This window comes from Aythya ferina, assembly GCF_964211825.1.
Source record: "Aythya ferina genome assembly, chromosome: 1".
NCBI lineage: Eukaryota > Metazoa > Chordata > Aves > Anseriformes > Anatidae > Aythya > Aythya ferina.
Window position 1 is genome coordinate 83,664,076 of NC_140296.1, and position 17,144 is coordinate 83,681,219.

General features: G+C 42.7%; 1 protein-coding gene and 2 long non-coding RNA genes across 6 annotated transcripts in view; 2 read left to right on the top strand and 1 right to left on the bottom strand.

Annotated features, from left to right (window-relative positions):
- Positions 1-1,909: 1,909 nt before the first annotated feature.
- LOC311421216 lies at positions 1,910-17,059 on the bottom strand. Of its 3 annotated transcripts, XR_014684748.1 has the most exons (6): positions 15,398-17,059; positions 12,745-12,916; positions 6,894-7,068; positions 6,067-6,249; positions 3,133-3,239; positions 1,910-2,398 (listed from the first exon to the last, which is right to left on the bottom strand). It is a non-coding gene; the product is annotated as an uncharacterized lncRNA (long non-coding RNA). The 3 variants fall into 3 exon arrangements; XR_014684749.1 differs by having other exon boundaries at positions 12,745-17,059; XR_014684747.1 differs by lacking the exons at positions 3,133-3,239; positions 6,067-6,249; positions 6,894-7,068.
- PDK3 (pyruvate dehydrogenase kinase 3) overlaps positions 8,684-17,144 on the top strand; it is a 53,337-nt gene continuing 44,876 nt past the window's right edge. Inside the window, exons 1-2 of one of the 2 annotated variants that reach the window (XM_084492827.1) lie at positions 9,444-9,667; positions 9,878-10,042. Coding sequence is in view for 1 of the 2 variants with exons in the window: in XM_084492826.1 (XP_084348952.1) it covers positions 8,815-8,920 (106 nt within the window). In the remaining variant the exon portion in view is untranslated. Of the gene's footprint in view, positions 8,921-9,443; positions 9,668-9,877; positions 10,043-17,144 lie in introns of those variants that run through there. The other variant, XM_084492826.1, reaches the window with a different exon arrangement.
- Positions 10,522-12,038, top strand: LOC311421238. The gene is made up of 2 exons (XR_014684761.1): positions 10,522-11,472; positions 11,601-12,038. It is a non-coding gene; the product is annotated as an uncharacterized lncRNA (long non-coding RNA).

Below are 17,144 nucleotides of genomic sequence, written 5' to 3' on the forward strand. Positions count from 1 at the left end.
ATTCCTTCCTTGAGTAAGCCTAGCTCAGAAAGGTTATTTTTCCTGTTAGTGGAACTGGAATCCAACTTTCCCTTTGACACATTATTAAAGGATAGTGAGGAGTGACACTAGTCCCCCTGTGTTCCTCTGAGTGTTGTGAAAGTATCGAGCAAAAGACAATTTCTTAGAGCAACTCATTCAGAGCTGCTTTATCTCAAGTGTTTTTTCATCCCCAGGCTACCTTTTCACTTTCTGCTGAGAAGTCCAGCTCACGTTTGACATGGAATCTTATCTGGAAACGTGGGGTTTACTAGTTTTGTGCACCCAACAGTAATAGCTGTTATATATACAATACACAGTCATTTTGAGCAACAGGTTATAGATATCTAGGCCTGCTAATGCTGTAGTTTCACTGTCATAAGCGCACCTGATGAACATTTCTTCCCCTTTTCACTGACTTAGAAAGGCCACGTTGCATTTGTATCACACTCATTAGGCATTTGTGACACCAAACTACCAGAAGTCAATGCTGGTAAATTGGTTAAGGGCTTTTGAAGGTCTACTAAGGAGAACTGAAAATTACTTCTAAAGGCAAACTTAATAAGAGAAAATGGCCTCCGCTCTTTATTTTGATTTTCAGTGTGCCCAAATTTCAGCAGAAAAGCATTAAAACTACATAGATGTGAAAACATTGTCAACGATTTGAGTGTGAGAACCTCATGCTTTGTATTTGGTTGTTTAATGAAGTGTAAATATGACCTTGGGCCGTCAGCGTTTCTGTTCTTATCCATTCCCCTATCTAATCTTTCAAAGCTAATCCATCCTCCAACAAATGTGGAGACCTGTGTTATGGTGCAATGTGGAGAAAGTAAGGCTTCCATGTAGTCGGATTTCTGCACGGGGTCCATTTCTCACCTAAAAAACTGCATTTTATCACTCCTGTTATCTCAAAGCAAACATCTACCAGCAAGCACTTACACAAAAGTTTTCTCCCTACCCATGAAACTCTCGGGCTATGCTTCGCTGCTGACCACCACAATAGTTTGCAAAACAAGCTGTGTAATACGCTTCACAGGTAGAATGGTTAAAATATATACATACATGTTTGTTTCTTTTGTTAAATTACAGTATTTTTCAGTCATCTTCTTCAAGGAAACTGCACAGAGACCCAGGCAATTTGCCAAGTGGTACTCGTGGAAAAGCCATCAGCTGCTGACAGTGGGCCTTCAGGCCTGAACTGAGGCCTGCTCCATTTACCAAGATCAGGCGCGTGGACATGACAGATGAACGGGATGTGTTTGCTTCTTTCTTGGATCAGGAACACAAAGCTGACTGAAAATGTGGTGGGTTTCATATCTGGCATTGGTCTTGTGTCCCACTACAGGCGCTGATCTGAGCAGCCAAACTGACTTTCAGATGTGACTCCCCACTGTCAAAAGGGAAATGGGTGTTATGGTGCAGGGGCAGCTCTTCAAAGTGGACAAAAAAAGCTTCTCTCTAGTCAGCTCTTGTGCTGTTCGAAACCAGACAGAAGATTTTGTGTCAGTGAGGAGAGGCAATATTCCTTTAGTGTTCTTTTCTTTCTCCTTGCAGGGCTTCATTTGCTGGAAATTGTATTTAGGGCTAATTTCTAGAGTCACTGTAAATAGACACAGCCATTGTGTTTGCCTATTTTCTCATCTAAACTCATCTACAAGCTACAGTTCAGAAACCACTACAGAAAATCAAACAAAACGTATCTTGCTGTGTACTCTGCAGTGAAGAGGAACTCCAGAATCTGGCAAAAGGCAGTATCAGCAAAAAGGTGCAAAACTATATTTAAATTCAGGATGTCACAAAAAGGCTAAAGATAATGTTTAACTTCTATTACATAAGCCAGCTCAGTTTCTTTACTGTGCACTTACACTGTAATAAATAAGCAGAATAAGTATATGAAAACAGGAACAATAAAAATTTATTGGTTGAATAAAAACAGAAAAGTGCTTTTCACAGAGAAACTGAAGAAACTACAATCATTAGTTTAAATTTTCCATGAGCTTACATTAAGATTAAAAAAATAAATAAAAATCATTATTAAATATATAGAGTGAAAAAACCTTATGAACACTAAAAACCACAGGTTAATAAAACATATCAGGTCAGACAAACCTGATACTTAAAATCACTGTAATTGCATGTTTGTTATACAGAGGCATTCTGGTAGAAGTAATGCTTATTGATTGCAGAAAAGCACTTGATACGATACTGAATTATAAATCTTTTATCATTTGGTGCATGAAATACAGGGAAATATCATAATGGGGTGAAAAGGAGACTGATCAATGCGGAGGAACAAAGTGTTGTATTGCTGTGTCCTCAGTGAGCAGAGCTGCTGCTGGAACTCAGACTCTTCTCTCATCCCACTTTCTACTGCCAAGATCTGGAAGAAAGGGTAATCATAAAATGCATTTGTCCTTCTCTAAAATTCTGTTTCTGTCACTTTTTTTCCTTTCTTTTAGAGGAAAATGGCTGACAATTCATTACAAAAGTATTTAGATTTATAATTTATATTCATTTGTTTGCCTCTTGGCACAGAGATACCTCGGGAAAGTGCAGCTCAGGAACAGAAATTATGCTTTGGAAGAGTTTTTAACATTCAGAAAGTTCTGCTATGACAAGCTGAGCAGCTCTTCTTTCCAGTTGTTTCTGGAGCTTCACTTCCATATTATTTTGTTTAAAGAATCCAATAAATTGGGTGGATTCTCAAACAAGAATGTTTTGATATGTCTACAAAAAACATGTTGTTTCCTGGCATCTTTAATTCTCAACTCATGGATTGTACAGAAACCAAAAAGCCACAGTTTCAGGACAGTCCGTATGGCACCACTGTGGAGACTGGGGTATAAAAACCTTGGGAAACTTGCTTCTCCAGTGCTCCAGAAGCCCACTTTATAGGGTGTCAAGCAGTGGGAGTACCAGCATAGATGGGAACAACTTCCTGTAAGATTGTGGCAATTTTCAGACAAAACTGACTTTCTTTTCAAGAACTGAGTGTGTGGAAAACAAATGTTCTAAGGAAAATGAATGAAAAGTGAATTGCTTTCCAGCCGAGAACATTCAGAGCCAAGACAACTCAAGTCTACTCTCCTAAATTGCAGATTATATTACATCTACCTGAGAAAACAAGAACTTCTGCTGTTGCTGAGCATGGTAAATTCCATATAGCAAGATCTAGCTCCTTTTCATTTTTTTCCTCTTGAGACTCCTACAGGGTTCGATTTCTGCAAACAGAAAGGCACTGAGGTAAGGTATGCCAGGGTATGGTTACATCAGCTTAAACTGAAATAAATATTTGAATTTCCTCTAGGAGAGTCCCTGGCAAGGTGGTGGATGACTGCGAGGGAAGAAAAAAAATAAATTTTAAAATAATAATATTTTAGGGACACTGCCCTCTTTTTAATGCCAAACTGGTGCTGTCCTCCTCCTTGGAGAAGATTGACAGCTCTATTCTAATGGATCTAGGACAGCAGTACAAAACCCACAGGTGTATTTCTCATGTATATCTAGTGACTCTTCCTCAGCTGGTGTTTTTGCAAGCTGTTTCTGGAAGATAAGATTAAATACAAATCCTTGGCATAAGTTTGCTGGTTAGGTTGGATCTGGCCGTGTCATTTTTGAACATTTGAATTGTAAAAGTAGCACCAAGACATACTCTTATGGGGAAGAGGTTGTTCTGGTATGGTTCTCTTCCACCTGCTCTAACTCACTAGTTCTAACTCACTTCTTTGAATGGTTGCTCTTATGGCACAGGTAGAACAAAATACTGTGGCAGCAAGAATCCTTCTCCTAGGCAGTTTCCAGGATTAAAGCATTGCTCCTTCCTGTCAGCTGCCTGTTTGGTTAAAATGGGACTTCCCATCCCACTGATGTTCTACCTGCCTGCTGGAAGGGCAAACCCCCTTCAACAGGACTGTACCCCCAGAGGGGTTCAGGGCTCTGATCACACCATGTGGAACTGGCAGGGCACTTGAACAGCCTGGCTCCTGCTGGTCTCACTGCCCTCCTTCCTCTGAAATGCATTTGAGAAAAGGGCAGATGTAAGCTCTGATAGGGAAGGGAATAGAGAAAAACACCCACGAAGCAAAAGGAAAAAGTGTGGCTAATTGTGTAGTGTTAGGAAAAGAGTAAGGTAAGAGTAGGTAAGCTCATAAAGTGAGCTTTCCTCACTGACTGAGAGAAGTAGTTAAACTTTTTTTATATGCGTTTACTGTTAGTAATTTAGTGGCAAGTATTTTCTCTCCTGCACCTCCCGAACAATTGCAAAAGAAAATCACATACTTGTTTTTTCCCCGGAGATGAAATTTTTATGAACTGTTAAAGAATAATGTAGCTCTGTCTGTTAATATTGGACAAACAGATGGTGTCATCTGACAGACAGCTGACAGTGCCACCATGGTGGCAGCCAGCTCTACTTCTTCTAAAGCAAATTACTGAGGATAGCTATGTAATTAAGAGACACGTGGAGTTCATAATCTAAAAAAACCTAATCCTTCTGAGCCAACTAATTATAAATGTTTTCACAAGCATTTTTATATAGTAACTGTTATTTACAAAGTCATATATATATATATATATATACATACATATATATATATATATATTTAACTCCAAACTCTTAGATTTGCTGAATATAATTTTTGATAGCCCCTGATATTTGTTTTGGTAAGATCTCTGAGCTTTTCTGGTTAGATAACTGGGATGAAGAATACTAAATACAGTGACAACCAGCTTTTTCTGGCAAAAAAACTTGGTAAAGAAACCTTTTTTTCCTGACCATTATGAGTAATAGCCCATCCAAATTTACCCATCTGCGTGCATAAATGTTAGGAAGACATAAAGTATTAAAAATGAAAACAAGTCTTTTTTAAAGTTTAAGAAAGCTTCATCAAGAAGCCTTATTCCCTTCTAACTCCGTGTGTTCCCGATGTGGCTTTGCATGATCCATTACTTTAATTTCCCCTTGAAAGCACATAATGGCAGGTGGGAAAATACAGCAGTCTTATTGAGAAAAATTAGTACTATGAGCAGAAGTAATTTGTTTGAAACATCTCACTACTATACCAGTTTTTCTTGTTCTGTGCTGTTTTTTTCTGTCGCTTTGTAAAATGTACTTTGGGACTCTAATTCTCTGCGTGAATTTCCCCAAAATAACTGTTATTGGTTACTGTTATTGTTAGTGTTTCAATTGTATTATACCCATTCTCAATGAGTGCTTCTGAACTTTAAGATATAGGGGTGCAATAACTTCAATATAGCTTTTTTTGTTGTTGTTGCTGTTAAAAAATTACTATGAATTCCACAGAGACATTGTGTCCAGAAAACACTAATAACCATGTTTTCTTGGTTTACAGTTTAACATTCCTTTTCCCCTCCTCTGACACATATACAAAGGAGTTCATTATGTGGAATCCCCTGCAGCTAGCAAGTATTCTGTAGTGAAGAAAAACAAGCTTTGTTAAGGAGATTATGGCTCTGGTGTTTTAACAATCTGAAGTGTTCGATGAGAATAAATCTTAATCGGGCTAAACTTTAAAGGCTTTTGTTGCTCCCTGAAAACAGAAGCACGTGTAATATACAGGTCCTGAAAGAAGATCTGAAAAGTTAACAAAAACACGACTTCTGGACTTCCCAGATGAAATTTTGCTACAAATTTCTATGGGAGCAATTTTCTATAGGAGTAATTTCTAACTCTAAACAAGCACTAAGAAAACTCGAATTTGGGCAAGGCCTTTCATTTCTAGTAACCGAATTTCTGACTACTGCAAGTGCTCCTTCTTCATCCCTGTGGCTCCACTGAGTTCTCATATCGAGACTGCTCACACACATGGGTGTTAAGCAGGAAAGTGTATGCTCTGCATGAAGGGAGCCAAAAGCAGTGAACCCCTGAACATGGGCTGGTCCGCCTATGTGCTCACCAGAGACAGTGGGAACCCTTGAGGGGCCAGGCAGGGGCAGGGGGAAGCAGAGCAAAGAATATCAGAGAGTATTTCTGGCCCTCTTCACCTCCAGGAGCAGTGTGGAAGTGATAGAGAAGTAATGAAAACCAACCTCTAGGAGCTTAAGGGAAGGAGCTGTGGTGAAGGTGGCCCTGCTGGATGTCTGTCTGTCCATCCGACCGTGGTGCTCAGGTTCTCAGGATTTCTCTGCGCTGCTGGGCCTGGGGGCACTTCCCGGGTCTGGGTGTGTCGCCAGGCCACACTCTGAGCACAGCTTATGACAAGGAACTTTCTTCTATGCAGAAAATACACACGTGAGTTTGAGCTAGGAAATAAACTAGGAAATTAGGAGTAAGACAGAACTATCAAAAATGCTAAGTAGTGAAATGGTTAAAGAAGCCTTTATCTATCTATCTATCTATCTATCTATCTATCTATCTATCTATCTATCTATCTATCTATTACCAAAGAATAAAGATATATTTGCAGATATTACCTTGAAAATGATTTTTGACCAATCATGATTTTTACAGCAAGGTCCTACCCCTCTTTGTGAACATAGATACTGATTTCAGTGACTGTTCAGGAAACAAAGCTCCAAGTAAGCAAAATCCAAGAGTTTACTTTGACAAACATGATATGAATGTTTTAATAAATACCTATGGCAAAATATACAACTGCGATGTCCTCATCTTGAAGATGAGCTCCTGCTTCTCCTGTCTGCTTAAAGCATATTTGCACGGTTTCCATTACTTCCTTGATTTTCTAACATCAAAGTGTAGGCGAAAGCCTGTGTGAATGGTTTGTTGTCAGTTCTGAGTTTTCCTCTAGGTACTCCACTTCTTTCCACACAGTATGAAGCCAATTACAGCAAAGTTTAATTTCTAGTCATTACGTTACATCATTAATTTCTAAATGATCCTAGAGACTTCTGATTACCCCATTATGTTCTGTGAGGGATATCTCAGGTTGAGCAGGGATGCTGGTGATTCTGGGAAGCAAAACAACAACCCAATTGCCAAGCCAAATCTCTTTCCTCCCCTTGCAGTTCACTGCAGTGTCTTGTGTGGTCACCACACAGTTCTCAGCCATTTCATTACATGTGCAAAGCTTCCTGAGGAGACAAAATCGTGAGTTTACAGTTTACATCTATTGATCCCAGTGACATTTTCTACTTAACAGGGTTTATGCCACTAATTTCTCTCTCTCTTTTTTTTTTTTTTTTTTTTTTTTTCAGGTAGATTAAGAACTAGGATTATGCATATGCTTGTTGCTGTCTTCAATTGGTAAGACAATCCTAGGTTTATCTACATGCACTTTACGTTCACTCAGCCAAGTCTTGCAGTCTTCACATGTACGAGGTTAGGCAGCATTGTTGGGTGAGTTTGTCAGCTGTATTTGTCTGGACCGTGTGTAAGAAGATTTTTCAGAGAACTCAATCTGTTGGTTATGTGACCGGACCCTCCAGGGCAGAGAGGAGTTGTTGAACGTCCATTTGATGAGAACAGCAAAGCTCTGCTCTCCAGTGCCTCATTATGTTCTTCAGTCTGTGTCAGAACAGACAAATGCAATTCCAATTTTTATCTGGTCTGGTGAACGTAGGTTTTAAGAAATTCCCAACAAAGCAATGCAGCGACATAGTTTATATTGCAAAAAAATGTTTTGTGTTTAGAAAGACATCTCCTTAAGTAATTGTGGTCTTGCTATTTTCGAGGCAGAAGTGAAATCATGTTAGGATTACTTGAGAATGTAAAAGGTATACATAACCATGTGGCTTAATTTTTGACGATGTATCATCCTTTGTAGCTGCTAATGTTTGTGTTAATTTGGGGAGAGATAATTCTGTCTGTAATGGGAAAAGATAATACTTGCTGCCACATAATTCTCTAATTCATTTCAAAGATACGTTGTAGATAAATTGCAATCAGACCCTGAAGAGTGTATAGCAAAAGTTTAAAAACACTTTTCGTCATCTGCCAAAAAAGCTTCAGAATTACAGGAGATGTTTCATTTTGTCAGCCTTGATTACATGACATGTCTCTTCAGGACGGTTATTTCTGTAACCTGCAATTGAAGTGATTTTAAAACGTTTTCCAGCTATTAGAAGTTATTTTGTACATTAGGTCACGATTTCTCAGTCTCAAATTCTGTAAGGGCAATCACGTTAGGAAGGATGGAGAGAGACATTCAGAACTGAAGAGTACCTCTTCCTCCTGTGATTCGGTTACAAAATTATAGTAATACCTTGAATGTGCTGGGGTTTGTATTGGGGAAAAGATGAAGGAATTTGTGACAACTTGCCATTAGATTCATTTGCTATAGATGGGTCTAAAGCACAGGACTGCAAAGTTGCGCCAGGGGAGTTTTAGGTTGGATGTTAGGAAGAACTTCTTTATGGAAGGGGTTGTGAGGCATTGGGACGGGCTGCCCAGGGAAGTGGTGGAGTCCCCATCCCTGGAGGTCTTTAAAAGACGTTTAGATGTAGAGCTCAGGGATATGGTTTGGTGGAGGGCTGGTTAGCGTTAGGTCAGAGGTTGGACTGGGGGGCACACAGCGGGGCTGAGCGCTGCGAGGGGCTCCCCGCCTCAGCGCCGCGGCCGTTGGGGAAGGCGGGGGGGCTCCAACCGCCGCCGCGCGCGCCTGCGCGGGGGCGGGGGGCGGGCCTGCTGCGCTCGCCCCTCCCGCCGTGCCGAGCCGAGCCGGGCCGGGCCGGGCCGGGCTGGGCCGTGCTGGGCCGGGCGCTGGGGCTGGGCCGGGCCGGGCCGTGCCGGGCGTGAGCTGCCCCCGGGCATGAGCGCGGGTGGCCGCGGCGCCGCAGCGCGCTAGGGGCGGCGTGGAGGGAGGGAGGGAGGGAGGCGCCATGCGGCTGTGCGGGGCGCTGCTGAAGAGCCCGATCCCCAAGCAGATCGAGTACTACTCGCGCTTCTCGCCCTCGCCGCTCTCCATCAAGCAGTTCCTCGACTTCGGTGAGTGGCAGCGGGGAGCGGGGAGCGGGGGGGTCCCAGGGGGCTGCCCCCAGGCCGCAGGAGGGGCGGCAGCCGTTTGTGCCCCCTTCAGGCGGCGTTCCCGGTGCACACCCAGGGGTGGCTCCTCGGGGGCACGGCGCCCGGGCTGGGAGCGGCTGCGGTGGCGGTGGGGGAGCGGGCGAGGCGCTGGGGGTGTCAGTAAGTTGGGCCGATCTGGGTCAGAGGTTGCTGGGCTGCCGCCAGCGGGCCGCCTGCGCGCTGTAACCCCAGCAGCAGCAGCAGGGGAAGGCAGAGAGCAGGCCGTGGTGGTGAGGCGGGAGGCGATCAGGAGTGGAAGAGGCAAAAGAAGGCTGCGAGGTGGAGGAGCCAGCGCCGGGAGTGTTCCTGCCACGGTGCCTCCGTGACGCAGGGGTTTTAATCGTGAAAACAAAACAAAAAGCAGCAGCACGCCTCGTCCTGGGTTGCATCAAAAAGGGAACGCAACTAACACCCATGCTGCCCTCCTCGGCTCTGTGCACGAGTCTGTCTTGGCCTTCCCCACGCATTTCTTCGCTGCTGTGCTCTCCTTACCCAGTGTTTATGCTGCTTATGCCATGCCTCTCTGCAGCGGCTTAAAACCAGAGTGTCTCTATTTTTGTCCTGGCACTCAATAATTCATTTCGCCATTGACTAATTGAACGTTCAGTTTGCGAGCTGTTGCTGGGAAAGCGTGGATATTTGTGAGGCTCTTGAGTTGTGACTAGAGGGGTATGAAGACTTCAGTTTTTACTTTAATGTCTCTGGTGTTCTGGGAAAGCATAACATTGTGGTGAAGATTTCCACCATCCCGAGTTGTCCCTGCGGTACTACTTGCTGTTGGATATCTCTGCTGTGCCAACCTTTTAATAATGCTGTTTTTTTTAACCTCATAGTATTTGTATTACTTCATGGTTTAAAAAATGTCTCCGTCTTCTCCAGGAGGAAGTAGCCCTATTTCTTCATTTTAAGCCTGATTTCAGTTAGCTGAAATGACCAGAGTAAGGCCAATATGTTACAGCCTGGCCAGCGCTGTTCTCTGGGTCTGCTCCCAGCTGCTGTCACGGGATGTGGCTGTGAACTCTGGTGTGTGCTGATGGTAAATAGGTGAGCGCAGTCATGCTTGAAGACTGACAGAAAACTGCGCAATCTTTATCATTTAAAACCTCGGCAGAAAAGAAAGAAATACCTGCAGTTTAGGCTCCTGAGATCACCATGGGATGTGTTCAGGAGTTTACAAGATTAGTAGTTTATGCTGCGTCTTGCTGAAACTGTCAGCTTGATCTTAGTAAGCCGCGTGGGCTGCTTACATCTCCGCTGACTTTCTCTTTAGCGTGCATGTTTACTGAGGAAACCTGAGTAGGAAGATTACAGTGGCTTAATCAAATAGGTTTAAAACCACGCAGTTACTTAACTTGTGCAGCCCTCGGTGTTGAGGGTTTTGGGTGTTTTCAAGTTTGACTGGAGACTTCAGAGGCCTTGGGGGGAAATTGGCAACAAAATGCCAACGTGGTGGATGTTGGGGCAAGAGCTCTGGTGCTGTAGGCATGGAAAGCTTGGACAAGACTCAGTGTGTCAGGTGACTACATTACTTCTGCCTGAGCTACCCGAAAAAGAATTTACTGATGGATGACACAGGGGACGAGCTCTCAAGAGAGCAAATAGGCCAGGCTTGCGGAGTGTGACACTAAGGGTGCAGTTGAGCTATGTTTACCTGGCCTGACTGCTCGATGGGAAGAAGAAATTCTGGTCTTAGGCAGCTGCTATAAACTGATTACATTGTGCATTTAAAAACTGCACTCACTGCAACTTAAACTTAACTGCATTTAAAAGCTTAACTCAGTGCAACTACTACAAAAAACAGTTTAGCTACTTAAACTAACTCATTAACATGAAAAAAACAACACAGTGAAACAAAACAGAAAGCAATACTTCAAGCAGTGACTTTCTGTTGTTTTTTTTTTTTTTTCTAGCTGAGTCCTATTTGTGTCCCCATACCATGTTCTGCCCTATGTTATTTACTTTCTGTCAAGTGTGTGTCTGTCCTTGTAGCTGCCACAGCTTTGTAAGAGGTGACAGTGTCATGGGCTTGGGACCTCTGTGTCACAAACAACACACGGATTGTCTGTGCTGCTTTTTCCTTTTGTCCTGTGTTCGTTTTCTGTTTGCACGCTCCTCTCGAAACTGCTCAGTTAATTTCTTTCCTACTAGTTGCACTTCCCAAAGTTCCTGTGCAATCTCATTCCTTTGCAGTAGAATGACCTTCCGCAAATGCGTTTTACTAAAATAAAGCTTTGACCTTTTTAATGTTAGTGTGTTATTCTAGGTTTATACAGGCTTCTATAATTATTCTGGTCTAACCCCCTCCACTCTCCCCAACAGCCCCCCAAAACCTGGACTCACACGTGTACTTCTAAACTTGGTAGTTACCCTGGAAGCTATTTTGGTAGGCTTCCAAGTGCAGGCATTCCTAAATGCCACAGTTGTAATTGCTAAAATAGCTTTTCTGCAACAAGCTTCTAAATAGAGACATTCAGGTGCGGGAGGCTTTGTGCGCTTTTGGGGTTGGACTGTTTTGGGGGGTGGGGGATACCAGTACTGGAGATCTGTATTTTGTGTCAGCTCTGATAGAATATCCTAATTTAAATTTGCTTCATCTGTGCAGGCAGAGCCAGCCTTACAGGAGTGCAGGTTAATTTGGAAGGGCCAGTAGCCTGCCATGGCAGCTACATACATGTACGTGGGTAACTGGGCAGTCGAGCACGTCTGGGGAAAGCAAATAACCAACTGGGAGTCTCTGCTGGAGAGTGAAGTTTCTGTGTCTAGCAGTGCCTGAGTGTCTGAAAAAGCACCCAGAGAGGCTTGCGCTCACTCCTCCTGGCTTGCTAAGGGCTAGCTTGGAGCCAGGAACCTCACGGCCAAACTATTGCAGGGCTGTGCCCAAGCTAGCAAGTTCTGTGCTGCTGCTGCATAGTTTGGGTCACGCTGTTGACAGTAAACAACTGGCAGCAGGGCTACTAATGAATGCTTCTTGAGCAGAGCACTTGTACTGAAAAGGTTATTTACAAAATAACTGAGCACAAATAAAGAGAAATGATGTGAATTACATGCAATCCTTTGATTATGCGTGAAAGAATCACTTTGTTTTGCTATTGCTGTTTTGTGAATGTACACAGGGAAGCTATGCTAAGGTAATAGTCTCGCTGCTGCTCAGCTGATGAAGTACCTTTTATCAGGTATTCCGTGCTTTTGGAGCTTGTTTAGTACTAAAGCCGTCCTGGCCGGTTGGAGCTGCAGACTTCTGTGCTCTCTGTCTCAAATGTTTTGGATGGATTTTGTAGCTGGGGTTAAACTTGTTTTTTGTTAGCTCCGTATGTGTGTAGGTAAAGCCTAACAGAGTGGCACTTCTCCCCAGCTGTTTGTCATATGGTAGCGATCACAGACCGCATAGTGCTCGTGACTTTGGACAGAAACACCAAGTGTATACTTAAGGAAGAAGACAGCGAATCACGGGCTGAAGGAGCTCTTGTTGTGGAGCGTGGTTTAGGAGGTCCTGATTTCATTGGTTAAAAACAAAGTGGCTGTGGCAGCTGCTGCAAAGCCTGGCACTGAGGAGTATCACCAAGGCAGTAATTTTGCAGTCATGCTGTGCTGTGAACAACTGGGGCGTGCGGCAGATAATCACAGCGAGGACATGCCGTCAGGGTGCTGACGTGTTCTGGAGGAAAAGATGAGCAACGGATCCTCCTCGTATTTAAATGCAATCTTTGGTATGAAGTTGGTTAGCTTGTGGTCCCCATCGCACTTACCTGCCTTGAGGAAACGTGCAGGCCTGTTCCAAAGCTGGCAGGAAGAGCAGGCCAGGTCCTGGCGCTGCTGTCAGGTGTTGTCATTTGGGTGTGCAGTGCTAGGTCAGATTCCTGCAGGAGTGTGTACACTTCACCTTGTCCTGTTGGCAGCGGGAAGGCATCAGCGCTGGGACTGAAAACATGATTAGAAACAAACAAAACAAAAAAAAAATGACAAGGTAACGAGCAGACAAAATTTGAACAACAAGATGGCGGGGTTGGAAAGTAGAGATTGAAAGCAGCCTGATGTCTCTGAGCTTAATTATTGATCTTCTTTTAGAAGACGGCTATTATAAGACTCTTTTACACACAGAAGGCTTTTATAATGCAACTTTAGTGGAGAGATTGGCTAAGACTTTCACAAAGTTTAGTGCTAAAAGGACTATAAAGTAATTACCTACTGCTTATTGCACGCAGCTGTGTTTTTCTACTGCTATCTGTGTGCTCGAAGACCTTGTTTGATTTAGATGTACCTTCCAGAAAAAGTCTTGACCTGACTGCTAGCCATTGGTATGCTAACCACAGAATCCGATCAAAAAGATGAATGCTAGTCAGACTTTATTGCCTTTTAAAAAAATCTTACTGGCTTCACTTCCAACCAGCAATTTTGTTACAGCTTTCATTGGTAGGTTAGGATCATTTTGATGCCCAGAATTTTTTCTCTGAGGTATTTATACATCATGTCTCGTTTTTGTAAAACTAAATATATTCTTTACATGAGATCTTTCTGGCCTCACGAAAATACCATGGCATTAACTTCTTTGGCTTTTCCAAGGTTTTCAGTATTCAGATATGTCTGTCAGAGCTTTAAATAGAATCCTGCTATGAGTTTTGCCTCAGTTGGAATAGAATAACTTTCCTTTGGCTTTGTTTTCATATGGACAGACTAGCCTTTTGATCCAGCGTGAGCTGGTTAGGCACGCTGAATTGTCTGTGTACATTTGTGCTCGAATTATTTTGGGAGTATTGCTTTTTGGTTTTGTGGGCACAGATGCTGATTGCACCCCATTGTACAAAAAGGGGTCTTCTTTGAGAGGGCTGTAGCACAGCAAGTGGCTGGAAGCCTTTGTGTGATGCAACTGCTGTTATGTACAACCTGTTACTATTTACAGCTCTGCACCACTCTGGCATGCAGCGCTATTCCCACACTATCTGTGATACCAAAGCTTTTTATAAGGCCTGGTATCGATTGTTTTGAAGGTTCATAAGAGTTGTCCCAGTTAAATAATTTGGTTTGGCAGTCACTATCGACCTGTGGTATGGGAGAGAGAGGTTGGTTTTTTGTTTTTGTTTTTTCCCTTTGAGGTTGTACTCTGTAGTATTAGCTCACAGTGCAGAATTAGATCAATCACAGAATTGTCACTGTATCAGTCACTTGGAGGCTGTTTTGGGAGTGAAGTATGCCTGTTTGATAGTGACTTTTTTCAGAAATGGTTTGCTTTCATTAATCTTATGCTGCTAGTTACGTTTTTCACTAGTTTGGTTCTGCAGAGTCCTCAAAAAATGCTAGTGTTGGTTTAATTTTTTAATGATTTTGATTAGGCAATGAATGACTTCGTATTTTTATCAGTAATCAAACTCCATACATTCTGAATTCAATATTTTAGTGTACTTGGAGTACAAATTCTTTAAATTGCTGTGGACAGCCGAACTGTCATATCCAGTTACATTTAAAGCTAATTCCTAGGACGTCAGGAATATCAGATGTGTCAAGTTCTGAAAGCAAAATGCTGATGCAGGCAAAAGATAAGAGAACAGTAGAGCAGTGTTAGGAAGTGAAATGCTATTCATTAAGCAATGTATGTCCTTGTTTCCAGTTCTCATATATATATCATGGATTGCAGTAGAAATAACAGTAAAGGTGAAAAGGCAAGGGAGAGAAAAGCAGAGAAAAAGATATTTTGCAGTAGTTAAGGAGAACATCGAGATATCATTATGTAATTTGCTGAAGTAAATATCATAAAGACTACTGAGCTCATCTTTGGTTTGATCTTCAGGAGAAGGTAAATAGCATCCAGACAGCTAAGGAAGAAGAAGGAAATCACAGTCCCTCCCACTGGCGATACAAACTGTGGATAGCTGAAGTCTGCTTGCATCCCCTTGGCTCAGTGGATGGCAGCAGCAGTGTTCAATGGCAGTGTTTGTGAGGAGCTGCCCCGTTTCTTTAGTAACTGTGGGAGGCCTGGTGCAGCACAGCTGTTGCTTGAGGGGTTGGTGGCAGTCACCAGCAGTGATGGTCCCAGGGCTGTGGGATTGGACAAACACAGTGCTTGCCTCTTGGGGAGAAGGAGGTTAGGATAAGCCAAAAACTAGATGAGTCATGTTGACTTAAATAGCTGAAAAACTGAACGACGAGGTGGTGACGTAATGCCCAGATGAGCAGCAGGAGATAGCGCGGTGGTAAACAGCACGTGTGGAGTAACCTCAAGATGAGCAGTAGGTGTACAGCACGGCCAGGAGCTCAGCACCCACACAGCCGCCTGCCTCCCCTCCCTCTTCCCCAATGGGCGGGGGGGGAAATAGGAAGAGCAACCGTGAGAAAACTCATGAGCTGAGAGAGAGTTTAGTAAGAGAGGGAAAGAGGAAGAGAAATGAGTGATGGCAAGGCACTCACCTCCTCCCGCTAGCAGGCTGGTGTCCCGAGTAGCAGCTGTCTTGGAAGACAGCCCCCCCCCCGGCTTTCTGTTGCTGAGGGTGACATTTTCTAGTGTGGGACAGCCTTTTGGCCAGCTGGGGTCAGCCACCCTGTCCTGGCTGTGTTCCCTCCTGGCTTCTTGCCTACTCCAGCCCACTCACTGGGAAAGAGAACCTCGAAGCTGCTGGGCAGTAGCAAAACCACTGCTGTGTCATCGCCTCTTGTTTTGGTCGCAGATCTGAAGCACAGCACCGTGTGGGCTGCTGTGAAGAAAGCCGACTGTCCCAGTCAGACCAGTACAAAACCTTTATTATAATATTCCTCGTATATGCAGCATCTCACCAGCAGTAATTAGTTCCACAGTACTCTTCTGTGGGTAGAGAGTAGTGTTTCTGTGATCCAAACCAGTGTAATCAGTGCTAGGATTTGGCTTTGAATTTAAGAATCGTTTTATCTAACTCAATAAAGCAGCTTTTCTTGGTGCCAGTTATCCTTAATATACTAATGTTTTTTTTAAAAGCTACCATTTTCCCAAAATTGCAGAAGTGTTTTGTAGACTACTACCTACCCTTCTTAAAGCTTTTGATGTTTTTGTGCGTCTTCCTGGAGTCACTTAAGGGTCTAATTTTTCTTGTTGGAATAATAAGCTGAAAGGGAGGATTATTTTATTAGAGCGCTGAACCATGACTCTGAAACATTTTCTAATGCTCTTTGTGTGTTGTAAGAGGCTATTACATTGATCCGTCTGTTCCCTGAACTTCTGAATGTAAACGTGACATTCTCTAACGTGTTGCTTTGACCTGTTTAAGTTATTCATTTTCCCTGGGTGGAGGCCACGCTTACCGTGTACGCGTGTAACTCTAGCACGTTAGTTTGTAGTCAGTGTAAAACAAATAACACAGGATTGTAAATACCTTCACTGATTTAATTCTTTGATGTCATACACTTGTGCAAATTTTTGTGGATTTTATTTTCCAAAATTAGGCTGTGCAAACAGAGAAAGAGGAAAGGTTAAAAAATATGGAATAATGGTGTGTTGTTTTTTTTTTCTTTTAACCTGCTAACTGCTGCTACTTTGTTCTATTCCTTTCTCAAGCTTTTAAAAAAAAGTGTAGACTTAATAAATATTTTTAGATTTGGTAACTAATAGTGGCAAGGACGAATCTTCTGATCTTTTTGTAATGTATTTTGTAGAGCATTTTGTAACAAGATGGGTAACAGCTTAGTTAACCTCACTGAGACTGAAGGGAAATGACACCATGTGTTATCGGTGGTATTTTTATGGAATTAGTGTTAACTGTGTGTCTTTGCTCATAAACTTTAATTTTATTTATGCTGGTGATTTAGAGTAACTTTCTCTTTGGCATCTTGACTGGGACTGGAGAATAACGCAGAGATTTGTATTTTTCTGAAACAGTTTATGGGAATTATGGACATTTCCCCTAAGGGTTTCGGAATAAGTTCTCAGAATTGAGGGCTTAGGGAGGCTGTTAAAGCTGTGGAATACCCAGCTATGGCCCACAGCGTGAAATACATGTTTGTGGGAGGTAAAAGTGATTATAAGCTCAAAGGTACAAGATCAGTCCTTTTCACAGTCAGTTTATTATAATCAAATCTGATGGAAGAGCAAAAAAAAAAAAAAAAAAAAAAAAAATCCAGAATAAAGTATCTTTGGCTTGGTGTTTTAAGCCTCCTCTACATTAAAAGTTTTTTTTAAACAAAACAA